General features: G+C 38.4%; 1 protein-coding gene across 1 annotated transcript in view; it reads left to right on the forward strand.

Moving 5' to 3' along the window:
* LOC124609885 (3'-5' ssDNA/RNA exonuclease TatD) overlaps window positions 1-4,605 on the forward strand; it is a 62,410-nt gene extending 57,805 nt beyond the window's left edge. The window contains exons 5-6 of the mRNA XM_047140110.1: window positions 3,141-3,303; window positions 4,141-4,605. Coding sequence (XP_046996066.1) covers window positions 3,141-3,303; window positions 4,141-4,303 — 326 coding nt within the window. The 3' untranslated portion in view covers window positions 4,304-4,605. The remainder of the gene's footprint in view (window positions 1-3,140; window positions 3,304-4,140) is intronic.
* The last annotated feature ends 9,823 nt before the right edge of the window (window positions 4,606-14,428 follow it).

Here is a 14,428-nt window from a genome sequence, read left to right on the forward strand (position 1 = left end):
TGCTCGTGAATTGTCCTATTTTTCCTAATAGCTTTCCCATAAGAGAATAAATTTCTTTAAGAGTAAGCATGTTTTTTCTACAAGTGATTATCTATCCTCAAGCAGTACTCTTCCTCCTTTAGGAGTAAAAGAAACCTACCATCAAGCTTCTTTTGGATGTGGCCAAAACATTCTTTATTTTCTATTGGGGTCTTGTATGGTTTTTTTTTGTCTATTTCCGCTTTGAAAGGAGAAGAATCTCAATCACAAAGATATTTAGTGAACTTAGTGCCATACTCGTCCCATCTGTAGAAAATCCACACAACTACTGAGGCCTCCATGCCCCTCTTGAGCCATTATAAATTCTGGAACATGCTACTGCACACTTTTTTTACCACAGTTTTTCGTTATGTTTATTGTTGGACTTTTTTCTAATTGCACATTGGTGGCAGTATATAGACATAATTTCTGTATCTAAAACTTTACCTGAATCAGTGCCAGTTAAAGCTGCACCATCATATCGAGATGTGTGGCCCTTTAAAGAGATCAACAATATTTTTGCAGTAGATTCATTGTCGTCAATGTCTAAGCCAGCATCTATTTCTTTTTGGTTTATTTCAACCAGTTCTTCTAGTGCTTTCTTCACTGAAACTTTGGCAGTATCAGATTCAGCATCTGAAATTTCGTTATTTTTTGTCAAACCTCGCACATGGTGGAAGCATGTTCAGGAAACTACACTATAAATTACTTCCTTCCGTACCCCATCCAAGGCATCTCGGAGGAATGTTAACCTAAAATTACTTTTGTAGGAACCACTGTTAGATTCATAGACAAGAAAAATGAAAATTCATAGCCACATTTACTACAAAGTAATTTAAAATCGCTAGCTATTCCCACTCTTCTTTGTTCCAGGCGACGTGCATTCCATACCATTTCAGTCAACTCGAACAAACAACAGCTTTATAGTGTGACAGGGAAGTTCTAAATCAAAAGCCAGAATCTAGTGATATCCTTATCAATATCACTCACATTCCTGTTTCTGATGATGTAGCCAAGAGGTTATGTTTTTCGCGTCAAGGGGCTGTGTCCTCTTTTCTCTCTTCCCCGCCCCTCCCCCCCCCCCCCCCCCCCCCTTAGTAAACCAGTTACCTTGAAACCTAAGTTTCTTAAACATAGTTTTACTGTGTTCCAGTATGTCTGTACGAGGTGCATTCAAGTTCTAAGGCCTCCTATTTTTTTTCTCCGGACTGGAAAGAGAGAGAAACATGCGCATTGCTTTAAAATGAGGCCGCGTTCATTGTCAATACATCCCAGAGATGGCAGCACTGGACGGCAGATGGAATTTTACCGCCAGCGGCGAGAATGAGAACAGTTTTAAATACTTAAAATGGCGACGTTTTCCTTACTTGAACAGCGTGCAATCATTCGTTTTCTGAATTTGCGTGGTGTGAAACCAATTGAAATTCATCGACAGTTGAAGGAGACATGTGGTGATGGAGTTATGGATGTGTCGAAAGTGCGTTCGTGAGTGTGACAGTTTAATGAAGGCAGAACATCGTGTGACAACAAACCGAAACAACCTCGGGCTCGCACAAGCCGGTCTGACGACATGATCGAGAAAAGGGAGAGAATTGTTTTGGGTGATCGCCGAATGACTGTTGAACAGATCGTCTCCAGAGTTGGTATTTCTGTGGGTTCTGTGCACACAATCCTGCATGACGACCTGAAAGTGCGAAAAGTGTCATCCAGGTGGGTGCCACGAATGCTGACGGATGACCACATGGCATGTTGCCAAGCAATGTTGACGCGCAACGACAGCATGAATGGGACTTTCTTTTCATCGGTTGTGACAATGGATGAGACGTGGATGCCTTTTTTCAATCCAGAAACAAAGCACCAGTCAGCTCAATGGAAGCACACAGATTCACCGCCACCAAAAAAATTTCGGGTAACCGCCAGTGCTGAAAAAATGATGGTGTCCATGTTCTGGGACAGCGAGGGCGTAATCCTTACCCATTGCATTCCAAAGGGCACTACGGTAACAGGTGCATCCTACGAAAATGTTTTGAAGAACAAATTCCTTCCTGCACTGCAACAAAAACGTCGGGGAAGGGCTGCGCGTGTGCTGTTTCACCAAGACAACGCACCCGCACATCGAGCTAACGTTATGCAACAGTTTCTTCGTGATAACAACTTTGAAGTGATTCCTCATGCTCCCTACTCACCTGACCTGGTTCCTAGTGACTTTTGGCTTTTTCCAACAATGAAAGACACTGTCCGTGGTCACACACACACACACACACACACACACACACATCCATCCGCCCATATACAGACACAGGCAGACATATGTAAGGGCCTATGTCTGCCTGTGTCTGTATATGTGCGGATGGATATGTGTGTGTGTGTGTGTGTGTGTGTGTGTGTGTGTGTGTGTGTGTGTGTGTGTGTGAGTGTGTGAGCGCGCGCGCGCGCGAGTGTATACCTGTCCCTTTTTTCTCCTAAGGTAAGTCTTTCCACTCCCGGGATTGGAATGACTCCTTACCCTCTCCCTTAAAACCCACATCCTTTTGTCTTTCCCTCTCCTTCCCTCTTTCCTGATGAAGCAACTGTGGGTTGCGAAAACTTGAAATTTTGTGTGTGTGTTTATTGTGCCAATCTACCAGCGCTTTCCCGTTTGGTAAATATCTGTAGAGTAAGAAAAAAAATATTTTTGAAAAATCAATTTCTTGAACCCAAATCCATGACGTCCCCATTAAAGTGGTTATACGTATACACGGAAGGAACTGAGAGGACAAGTAGGAGTTATACAAACAGGTAGATTCTCTAGTATAAAACAAATTTAAAAAAAATGGAAGTGTGGAGCTGTCATACGTATTAGCACCAGACATTAAGAAAGGATAATAAAGGTATAAACAAAAAGTTGGCAAGGGACAGGAACGAAATTGGATCAAAAAAAAGAAAGGGAAAAAAATCATCTTGGAGCTGTATTGCGTTCTAGACTGGTGACTCGAGATGAAAGAAAAAGTGTCAATTATAATCTTTTCAGCAGTGTTATTGTTTAGTCATCTTACTTCAGCCGGGACAAATATGGACAGGAAAATCACAATATTTTTTTAAAATAAATTATGCTTCAAATTGATAAATTTCTTTTATTTCAGGTTATTTATGCAAGGACAAATCTGACAATGGAGTTAGAAAGCTTTTAGAATCTGGTGTCATCCCACTGGAACAGTTGATGGTGGAAACTGACTCTCCATTCATGTATCCCAACACTCGCGCATCTAAGTTGCCCCCACATGTTAAAGAGGCTCTAACAGAAAGGTATGATTTTCACTTGATTAACTTCCAGTTTTTTTTTCTGCAAAATCTTGTGCCCAACAAAAACACAGTCATGACCAAATGAGATGATTCTGTTGAAAGGTTACCATGGTGTTTCACAAAAACAAATTATCATTTGGAGGTGGCACAGCAATTCAATGAAGCTTCATTTCTGACTGGAAAATTTGTGTCCAAAATTCTAAATGCTCCTTACAGTGCCATGATGCTGTCTGTTCATAGTAACTTAAGTAATTGCTTTTTCAATAAACATTGAGTTAATGTATTGACAGAACATTAAAATGGTGGGTGCGAGGAGAGTTACTCATCTTTTTGAAGCCTCACTTGTGAAAGTATAAGTTAAACATATTTTTTCCTTTTGATTCCAGAAGACTTAATTATTCATCTTGTGCTCTTTGAAAAAAATGGAGCAATGATAAAACTGTGGCTTGGTTAGGAGAGTTTAGTCTTACTTCTATTTTTTATTTTATAAGGTTTTATTTTAGATTTTATGAATAAACGATAGCCCTAAGAATACTATGTATGTTAGCACAGTGTGCTAAAATTAATAAGTGACTTATTTCAAATTATGAGGAATGGAAATTGTGTAAGCTATTATTCTTGTTGTTATAATATTAAAAGATGTATGTAGAATGGAAATATATAAAATGGAGGAAATTGTTAGGTGCTTAATGGATAAATGTGTTGAGTTTATAAAGACTGATAGCACTGATATTTAGTCTGGAAACAGAACAAACTTTGGGAAGACTCATTGGTTAAGTAGATATTTTAAAATTAGGATTTAATTTATTCGGATTTTGTAGTTTTCATTTTCTGTTCTAGGTCTCTCACATTTTTGCAGCGGTACTGTACCTTTCAGAGAAATGAACCATGTTCACTTCCTGCAATTGTCGAAATGGTTGGGGCGTTTATGAGAAAAGGACCTGAAGAAGTTGCTCTAGCAACTGCATTTAATGCTCTGAAAGTATTTGGCCTTTCACATTAAAGCTGTTCTTCCTTGCAGAGTGTAATCTCTGTTATACTTTTGACTGTGCCAGTTGTTAAAAGGTTACTGATAATATTTTGTACCACCATGACAATATGACAATATGTTGTTGACTGACAAGTCATTAAGTATGTTGTAAACACTGTTTACCATATTGTGTCCTACCTGCAATACTCGTATAGATAAGAGAATTTATATATGTTGATGTTGTTGTTGTTTATGATATGATATGTACATATTTATATATGTATTTATACTTTCTCTACATATCTTATTAAAAGAAAATTATTTTGTTACATGTACCTATGCAGCTTACTAAGTCCTTTAGTTTCATGCACAAGCAGTCATATTCATATTCTTGAGGAAAAAGAACTTGTTACACAAAGTGCATAGCATCCAGCGCACATTGGTGTATCGATTGTTCATATGATTTTGAAACTCATCCCTATAGGTTTTTGGATAAATTCTAAGTTGATTTCTGAATGGATCATAAGTTGATTTTTGAATGTGTGTATAATGTATGTGATGACTCTGCCAGGGGAATCCCCGTCACATCTACAAATAAACTTTCCTGCGCACGAAACGGGACGGGACTACACAAGCTGAGCGGAATAAAGCCGAATGGTTGAATGCCAATTGCTGTTTATATGGTTAACTGGGGAATTGTCAGTGTTGTTATAATTACTTGCGAAATCTGTAGGTTGAGGCTACCAGAATGGAAATAAATGAGTAACAGGAATAAGAGCTAAGAAAGATTACGTATTATCTTCTCGGTGTATCCAAGAAAATGAAATTTTGACGGAAAATGTTTGGCCAGACTGTTACACTAGTAAGAGCCGGTTGTACAGCCCCCGGATAGCATCTGCTAAAGTTGTATTCTGGGAGAAGAGCAGGAAACGCGTTGTACGAACACTTCATAATGTCTAACCGGAGAATAAACGCAGGATAACTAAACTGGTGATTGTGGCAGGGTTAGTAAAGTTAATTGGAGAGTAAGTTTTGACACTGGCAGCAATAGTTACAGAATTAGTGATGACAACATTGTTTGTCAGGATGAGGAAGGAGAAGAAACGGGGACAGCACACAAATTATGGAAAAATAAGACGATTCGAAATTTATATAAAAATTTCGTACTACTACTTTTTGATCTCGTGCTTCAGAAGCAGGAGCGTATGAACGAAATGTGAAACTATTGCCTAACATAAAACTATTTGCGTGAGGTGGCCTAATAGCCTGTTCATTGGTACTTCGTGAATTATATTCTGTCGTGTTATAAAAAATAACAATTTGTGCCAAAATGTCTCGTTTATTTGGCATGTATTACAATTGCTGCAATATTAGGCAGGCCTATTTTGTTTTATCTGGCAGACAGTGACAAAATACATGTAATCAGATCGAGAAACCACACCAGTCTTTGTTACAATTTGCATTAACAGCTTTTTCAATATTAGACAGCGACATTTCATTTTTTCATCTAGCAAAACGTTTGACGAGCTTTGATGAGGTAATAGATTCTTTCATAGAAAGGAAAGCACGCCATGTAAAGCTGTAGCAAGAGTAGAGAAAAATGCTAGGACTGAAGATCTGTGTATTGTCTGGCTTGTCTTTTGTCTTTACTGGTTTTATGTATTCTATATTTAATTTTATGTCACACAAAACAGCAAGTTATTAGCTAATAGGTAATAAAGAGTTCTTGTTCTTCTGGTTACAAATAATTCCATCCAGTATTAATTGTGAGTGTTTTTTTCAAACCGACCTCCTGGGAGCAAGAGAGCTAGTACCACAGGACATTTCAATTTCCACTGTCCTGAATATAGTTTGATGGCACCCATTACAAAATATTACACGTTTGAATTCCACAGAGCGAAATACAGTGACGTGTAATAGAAGATAGCTGTGTGAAGAGTTGTGGCACTGCACTTTGGCACACTTACGACCAAATAAAATGTCTCATGTTTCCTCGAACACATGTTTTATGTCTCAGACACTACAGAAAGATGTGTGCTACAAAATGAACATATTTTTGAAAAGTTGATTGTAATTTTTGGGGTCCTACCTAAAACGCTCGAGGAAAAGGGGGGGGGGGGGGGAGGGTGCCACTATCTTGCATTGCTACAGAGCATTTGGCTCTCATTTAAAAATCAATTCTTTGAGAACGACCATTTAGAATAATTTCAAGACCAGACATTTGTCGTGATTAAAAATTTTACTGGCATGTGTGTTCAATGTATCTTAAAGTGTAACATGCACAAAAAAGATCAACATTATATGTGAAAGCTTAGCTTCTCTTGTAACAAGACTACGTATATTAATTTAAACCATTAACTTTTCTTTTTTTTGTGTTCGTACTACTTAGCAGTGATGTTGCTATTGGCTGACTACATTACGTGTCCTAAGCTCTAAATATCTGCTGTCATCAGCTGGCGAGATCACGTGACATGAGCTATGACTGGCTTACAAACGCACATCGCAATCTCGATTTCAATGCTCTGGAAAGTAACATGCGATGTTTGGTGAAATTCGAATTTATACTCTCGTAACAAGAAAATACACTGTATACATGTTGCTGCACATCAGACATCTTTCCAAAACGTGTTTTTTTCCTGAATTTAGTTTTCTAAAGTGTCAGGAAATTCTACACCAGTGCATAAAACCATAATCATTCAAAGGCTTGGTAAGTTTTACAGTTTTTAAGACTAGTATACTGTCACTTAACATGGAAAAAGTGTATTTTCCACCCGGGAGAAAGTTTATCTTTTACTGGGAAATCCGAGAATTTTTTTTCCTTGTCCACATATACACCCTGATCATTGCAAAGCTTTATCCTTTCAACAGTATTTTCAACTTTGAAAATAATAAAGTCTGCAGTAGCCAGGTCTGAAGAGTACGGAGGATGAAGCAACACAGTGATTTCGTTTTTTGTACAATAGTCGCACCAACAGAGTCAAAGAAAACTATGAGCATGGCTTTGACACTTGACATGACCTGACAAGCTTTTTTTGTTTTGGAGAACCTTTCCCGACCCATTGTGAAGGCTGAAGCTTGGTCTCAATGTCATGACTGTAGACCCACGTCTCATCACCAGTTATGATTCTCTTAAAGAACAGCTTGTTCTCATTTGTGCAATCCAGAAGCTCTTCTCAGATTGTGAGCTGAAGAACTTTCTGGTTGTGACTCATGAGCCATGGGATGAACCTGGCAGAACACGATGCATTCCAAAAATGATGTTGTCAGGAATTCATGACATGATCCAACTGAAAAGTTATGTTCTGCAATCTCTTGGACAGTGTTGTCTTCGATGGCATGCACAATATCTTGACATTCCTGACATGATAAGAGCATCTTCGGTAGACATTGAAGGGCGTCCTGAACAAGGGTTATCTTTAACTTCTGTGTGGCCATTTTTAACCATGGGAACCATATAACATTAAGTAGAGCTTAAAGCACTAATCACCATAGGCTTCCTGCATCATTTGGTGTATGTCTGTAAAGGATGTCTTGAGTTTCAAGCAAAATTTAATGCAGACACATTGCTCCTCTAACTCTGCCATCTCAAAATTTTCAAACTGTGACCCAGCATTGTACTCAATACAGCACCAAATAATAACAGACAGACAGTTACACATTAAACTCAGGTGTTTGTAGGAATGCCAACCGCATTTCACTCCAACACACAATTGGCACGAAATTAAGACCTTGTATTACATTTAACAAATTTCAAAGAACTTACAAATGTTAATTTCAAGAAGCAAAAATTTAAAATTATTTCCTCTAAAAGATTAAACAATGAAGGAGAAACAATAATACCAAATAAAATAAAAAGTATTGCTTCATTGGGATTTCCTGAGCCTTCATTATTTCATATGGAGTCCATTCTCTCTTGTTATTGTCTATAGTGTTCAGGCAATGAAATCCTTAGGAGTAGCTGTGACTTCTGGTTCTCTCTTGCCCCAAGCTGTTTTCATCTTTCAGGTTATTATTTTGCAATGAGCACTGCCTTTTCCTGATTTCATTACCAGTTGTGAACCACAATTTTTTTATTGATGCTAGGTAATGCAGTAGTAGTTTGTAAGTGACGTGCATTGCAGATCAATCATTCGTGTGTTCGACCTTCAGTGGGGGTCATTATCCTGTTGGAATTTAGATTCCTAGTCAGTTTCAAGCATCTATACATTTAGTAATTATTTCGTAGAATGTTTTTATAACAAAATATTAAAAATTCCATAATTTATCACTATGTTCAAACACCTCCATAACTTATATAATCCCAGACCATGACGTATGTCCCTGCTTTACTCTGCGTACAATAGTTTATGTTGAGTACCCTTATCGATTTTCTCCCACTCAGTTAGTATACATAAAAACCAGATATGTTGCACCTGTTTTGATCTGTGAAGAGAGAATGTTTTTCCAAAATTTCTCCAGGCAGGTCCAGATAGATATCATTAATAGCTTTCTGTTAATGAACGAGGCTTTTTGTGAACTGAAACTTCTAAAAACTAGTTAGGAGTATACTGTAGTGGCCTGCCCATCCTCTTCCACATTTAAATATGTGCCAGACAGAGTCTTGTGAGGATTCGTATGGGAAGTGTATGGTCTATCTAGATGACATAATTGGTTTTTCTCATAATATTGATGAAAAGATTGTAAAGTTGCTGAGTGTGCTAGAAAGACTCAGAGCTGCTTGTACAATCCTGTGTTTGGGAAATGTCACTTCGCTCTGCAGGTGGTGTGCTGCTGTTATATCATTATGTAGAAAGGAATCAAGCCCAATGTGGAGCATGTAAGAGCTGTACATATTTTCCCAGCAGATTCTGTGATAAGAGAGTTGGAATTGTATCTTGGTGTGGCAAATTATTAGTGGAAATGTATGCCTGATTACTCAAAAATGGGAAGGTTTCTTGTGCAATGACTAAAAAAGGGAGGAATGTTCTCCTGGACTGTGAAGTACAAAGAAACTGTTGTGCTGTTGTAGAAGTTTATTATGTCTAGCCCCATACTTGCACAGTGATTCTATGAGAAACCCTGTATCATGTTATGTGACACTAGCACTTTCAGAGTAGGACGTGTGTTCTCACAGGAAGGAAGTGGAATAGAACATCTATTTGCTTAACATCCCATCATTGAGACCCAGAAGGAATTACTCCACTATAAAAAAGGAATTATTGAAAGTAACATATGTAGGAACATACTTCTGCTGCTATCTTTACAGCAGGTGTTTACAAATAATAACTGACTATTTAGGCTGAATGTGGCTTCTTGATCTCAAAGACTCAGTGAATAGGCTCACAAGGGACGTTTCATCTTTAGTGAGTTCAACTTTTTTGACTGAGCAAAGAACAATGGCAGCATGGGCAGGACGAGGACAAGCAGTGTCAATAATTTGAACACACACACACCAGAATCCTTTACTGGCAAACACACACAGTGTGGTTGGTGCAGTGGTGGACTAAACCCACTGGAGGCCTGGGGTGCCGAAACCAAGTGATGCTGCACAATCTGCTTTTAAATTGGTGTGTTTGTAGTGTACATTTTATTAAAAAAATGAATAATATAGATGCAATGGCTGACAAAAAAGATCAGTTTTTATAATTTGTGTACTTTCATGCTCTGCTAACTGTAATATACATGCTTAAAATAGATCACTGAGAAACTTCGAATGCAAATCAGCATGTAGCACAACAGTTACGCGATAAGAGTATAAAGAACAGAATAATAGAAAATTAATTTTTTGTCATCAGTCTTCTGACTAGTTTGATGCGGCCCCCCACAAATTCCTCTCCTGTGCTAACCTCTTCATCTCAGAGTAGCACTTGCAACCAATGTCCTCAATTATTTGCTGGACGTATTCCAATCTCTGTCTTCCTCTACAGTTTTTGCCCTCCACAGCTCTCTCTAGTACCATGGAAGCCATTCCCTCATGTCTTAACAGATGTCCTATCATCCTGTTCCTTCTCCTATCAGTGTTTTCCATATATTCCTTTCCTCGCCGATTCTGCACAGAACCTTCTTATTCCTTACCTTATCAGTCCACCTAATTTTCAACATTCGTCTGTTGCACCACATCTCAAATCCTTCGATTCTCTTCTGTTCCAGTTTTCCCAAAGTCCATGTTTCACTACCATACAATGCTGTATTCCAGATACATTCTCAGAAATGTCTTTCTCTAATTAAGGCCAATATTTGATGTTAGTAGACTTCCCTTGGCCAGGAATGCCCCTTTTGCCATTGCTGATAGACTTTTGATGTCGTCCTTGCTCTGTCCATCATTGGTTATTTTACTGCCTAGGTAGCAGAATTCCTTCACTTCATCTACTTTGTGACCATCAATCCTGATGTTGAGTTTCTTGCTGTTCTCATTTCTACTACTTCTCATTAGCTTCGTCTTTCTTCGATTTACTGTCAATCCATATTCTGTACTCATTAGACTGTTCATTCCATTCAGCAGATCATGTAACTCTTCTTCACTTCCACTGAGGATAGCAGGGTCATCAGCAAACCATATCATTGATATCCTTTCACCTAGAATTTTAATGCCACTACTGAACCTTTCTTTTATTTCCATCATTGCTTCCTCAATGTACAGATTGAGCAGTAGGGGTAAAAAGCTACACCCTTGTCTTACACCCATTTTAATACGAGCACTTCGTTCTTGGTCACCACTCTTATTACTCCCTCTTGGCTGTTGCATGTATTGTATATGACCCATCTCTCCGTATAGCTTACCCCTACTTTTCTCAGAATTTTGAACATCTTGCACCATTTTACATTGTCGAACGCTTTTTCCAGGTTGACAAATCCTATGAACGTGTCTTGATTTTTCTTTGGTCTTGCTTCCACTATTAACCGCAACGTCAGAATTGTCTCTCTCATCCCTTTACCTTTCCTAAAACCAAATTGATCATCATCTAGTGCACCCTCAATATTCTTTTCCATTCTTCTGTATATCACTCTTGTAGGCAACATGGATGCATGAGTTGTTAAGCTGATTGTGCGATAATTCTCGCACTTGTCAGCTCTTGCAGCCTTTGGAATTGTGTGCATGATGCTTTTCCGAAAGTCAGATAGTTTGTCGCCAGACTCATACATTCTACACATCAACGTGAACAGTCGTTTTGTTGCCAGTTTTCCCAAGGATTTTAGAAATTCTGGTGGAATATTATCTATCCCTTCTGCCTTATTTGATCTTAAGTCCTCCAAAGCTCTTTTAAATTCTGATTCTGATACTGGACCCTCCCTACCTCTTCTAAAATGACTTCTGTTTCTTCTTCTGTCACATCAGACAAATCTTCTCCCTCATAGAGGCTTTCAAAGTATTCTTTCCACCTATCCACACTCTCCTCTGCATTTAGCAGTGGAATTCCCATTGAACTCTTAATGTTATCACCCTTGCTTTTAATGTCGCCAAAGGTTGTTTTGACTTTCCTGTACGCTGAGTCTGTCCTTCTGATAATCATTTCTTTTTCGATGTCTTCACATTTTTCCTGCAGCTATTTCGTCTTAGCTTCCCTGCACTTCCTATTTATTTCATTCCTCAGCGCCTTGTATTTCTCTATTCCTGAGTTTCCCGGAATATTTTTATACTTCCTCCTTTCATCGATCAATTGAAGTATTTCTTCTGTTACCCATGGTTTCTTCGCAGTTACCTTCTTTGTACCTATGTTTTCCTTCCCAACTTCTGATTTGGCCCTTTTTAGAGATATCCATTCCTCTTCATCTGTACTGCCTACTGAGCTATTCCTTATTGCTGTATCTATAGCCTTTAGCGAACTTCAACTGTATCTCATAATTTCTCAATACTTCCGTATCCCACTTCTTTGCGTATTGATTCTTCCTGACTATGTCTTAAACTTCAGCCTACTCTTCATCTCTACTTTATTGTGATGTGAGTCTATGTCTGCTCCTGGGTACGCTTTACAATCTGGTATATGGTTTTGGACACTCTGTCTGAACTGAATCTAACTGAAATCTTCCCATATCACCCGGCCTTTTCCAAATATAAACTTTAGCCTTCTCTTCATCACTAATATATTGTGATCTGAGCCTATGTCTGCTCCTGGGTACGCCTTACAATACAGTATCCAATTTTGGAATCTCTGTCTGACCACAACGTAATCTAACTGAAATCTTCCTGTATCACCCGGCCTTTTCCAAGTATATCTCCTCCTCTTATGATTCTTGAACAGAGTATTCGCTGTTACTAGCTGAAACTTGTTACAGAACTTAAATTAGTCATTCTCCTCTCTCATTCTTTCTCCCAAGCCCATATTCTCCTGTAATCTTTTCTTCTACTCCCCCTAAAACTGCATTCCAATCTCCAATGACTATTAGATTTTCATACCCTTTACATACTGTATTACCCTTTCAGTATCCTCATACACTTTCTTCATCTCTTCATCTTCGGCTTGCGACGTCGGAATGTATACCTGAACTGTCGTTGTCAATGTTGGTTTGCTGTTGATTCTGATAAGAACAACCCTATTGCTGAACTGTTCTCAGTAACACACACTGCCTTCCTATTCATAACAAAACATACTCCCGTTATACCATTTTCTGCTGCTGTTGATGGGAATTAGATTAGGAAATGAGACACTTAAAGTAGTAGAGGAGTTGGGAACAAAATAATTGATGATGGTCAAGTAGAGAGGATATAAAATGTAGACAGGCAATGGCAAGGAAAGCGTTTCTGAAGAAGAGAAATTTGTTAACATTGAGTATAGATTTACGTGTCAGGAAGTCATTTCTAAAAGCATTTGTATGGAGTGTAGCCATGCATGGAAGTGAAACGTGGACGATAAATAGTTTGGACAAGAAGAGAATAGAAGCTTTTGAAATGTGGCTACAGAAGAATGCTGAAGATTAGATGGGTAGATCACATAACTAATGAGGAGGTATTGAATAGAATTGGGGAGAAGAGGAGTTTGTGGCACAACTTGACAAGAGGAAGGGATCGGTTGGTAGGACATGTTCTTAGGCATCAAGGGCCACCAATTTAGTATTGGAGGGCAGTGTGGAGGGTAAAAATCGTAGAGGGAGATCAAGAGATGAATACGCTAAGCAGATTCAGAAGGATGTAGGTTGCAGTAGGTACTGGGAGATGAAGCAGCTTGCACAGGATAGAGTAGCATGGAGAGCCGCATCAAACCAGTCTCTGGATTGAAGACCACAACAACAACATTAATCTGGCCATAAGTCCTTGTCTTCTTTCCACTTCACATCACTGACCCCTACTATATCTAGATTGAGCCTTTACATTTCCTTTTTTAAGATTTCTAGTTCCCCTACCACATTCAAGCTTCTGTCATTCCATGCCCCGATCTGTAGAACATTATCCTTCCGTTGATTATTCAAGCTTTTTCTCATGGTAACCTCCCCCTTGGCAGTCCCTTCTCAGAGATCCAAATGGGGGACTATTCCAGAATCTTTGCCAATGGAGAGATCATCATGACACTTTTTCAATTACAGGCCACATGTCCTGTTTTATTTTATGTGTCTGGAAACCATATCAGTTAGTTTTGTAACTTTACCATGAGAAAGTTAGTACTATTTATTACACTACATGTTTCTGTGCCTGTACTTTACTAACATTGTCAATGTCACTAAAATAATTCTATATAAAACTTTTCTTTAAATTACTAAATGACTAATTGGCTAGTAGTTGTTGGTTCACCGTAGAGCAAAGATAATTCTTATTTGTGAGCTTGTTCACCCAGCATCATTTTATTTAACCTCCTCCTTCGTCGTTGGTTAGTGTTTATGTCCATATCATTGTATTTTTTAGTGCGAAAAGCAACAGCATTGTGTATAATTTTAGTTTGTTCCATTACTAATAACTCATTTAGGATGTTTAATTTAGTGAGTGCTTTGTCAAAAGTCATTTTTGGAAACTGTAGATATTGAACTACATTTATTTCCTCCAGTGTTGTGTGCCAAACTTTAATGTCGGTCAAAAAGGTACAATTGTTGAAAGGAGCAAGCTTGGTGCAGATCTAGTACCAAAGTTTGCCTTTGAATCTTCCAAAGTGTTCACAATTGTTTTCATCTTTTCTTTTATGATGATCTGAACTGTAATGACCACTCTGGTATCAGACAACTGTTTCAAACTTTTGCTTGTGTTTTTCACCC

This window comes from Schistocerca americana, chromosome 1, assembly GCF_021461395.2.
Source record: "Schistocerca americana isolate TAMUIC-IGC-003095 chromosome 1, iqSchAmer2.1, whole genome shotgun sequence".
NCBI classification, from domain to species: domain Eukaryota; kingdom Metazoa; phylum Arthropoda; class Insecta; order Orthoptera; family Acrididae; genus Schistocerca; species Schistocerca americana.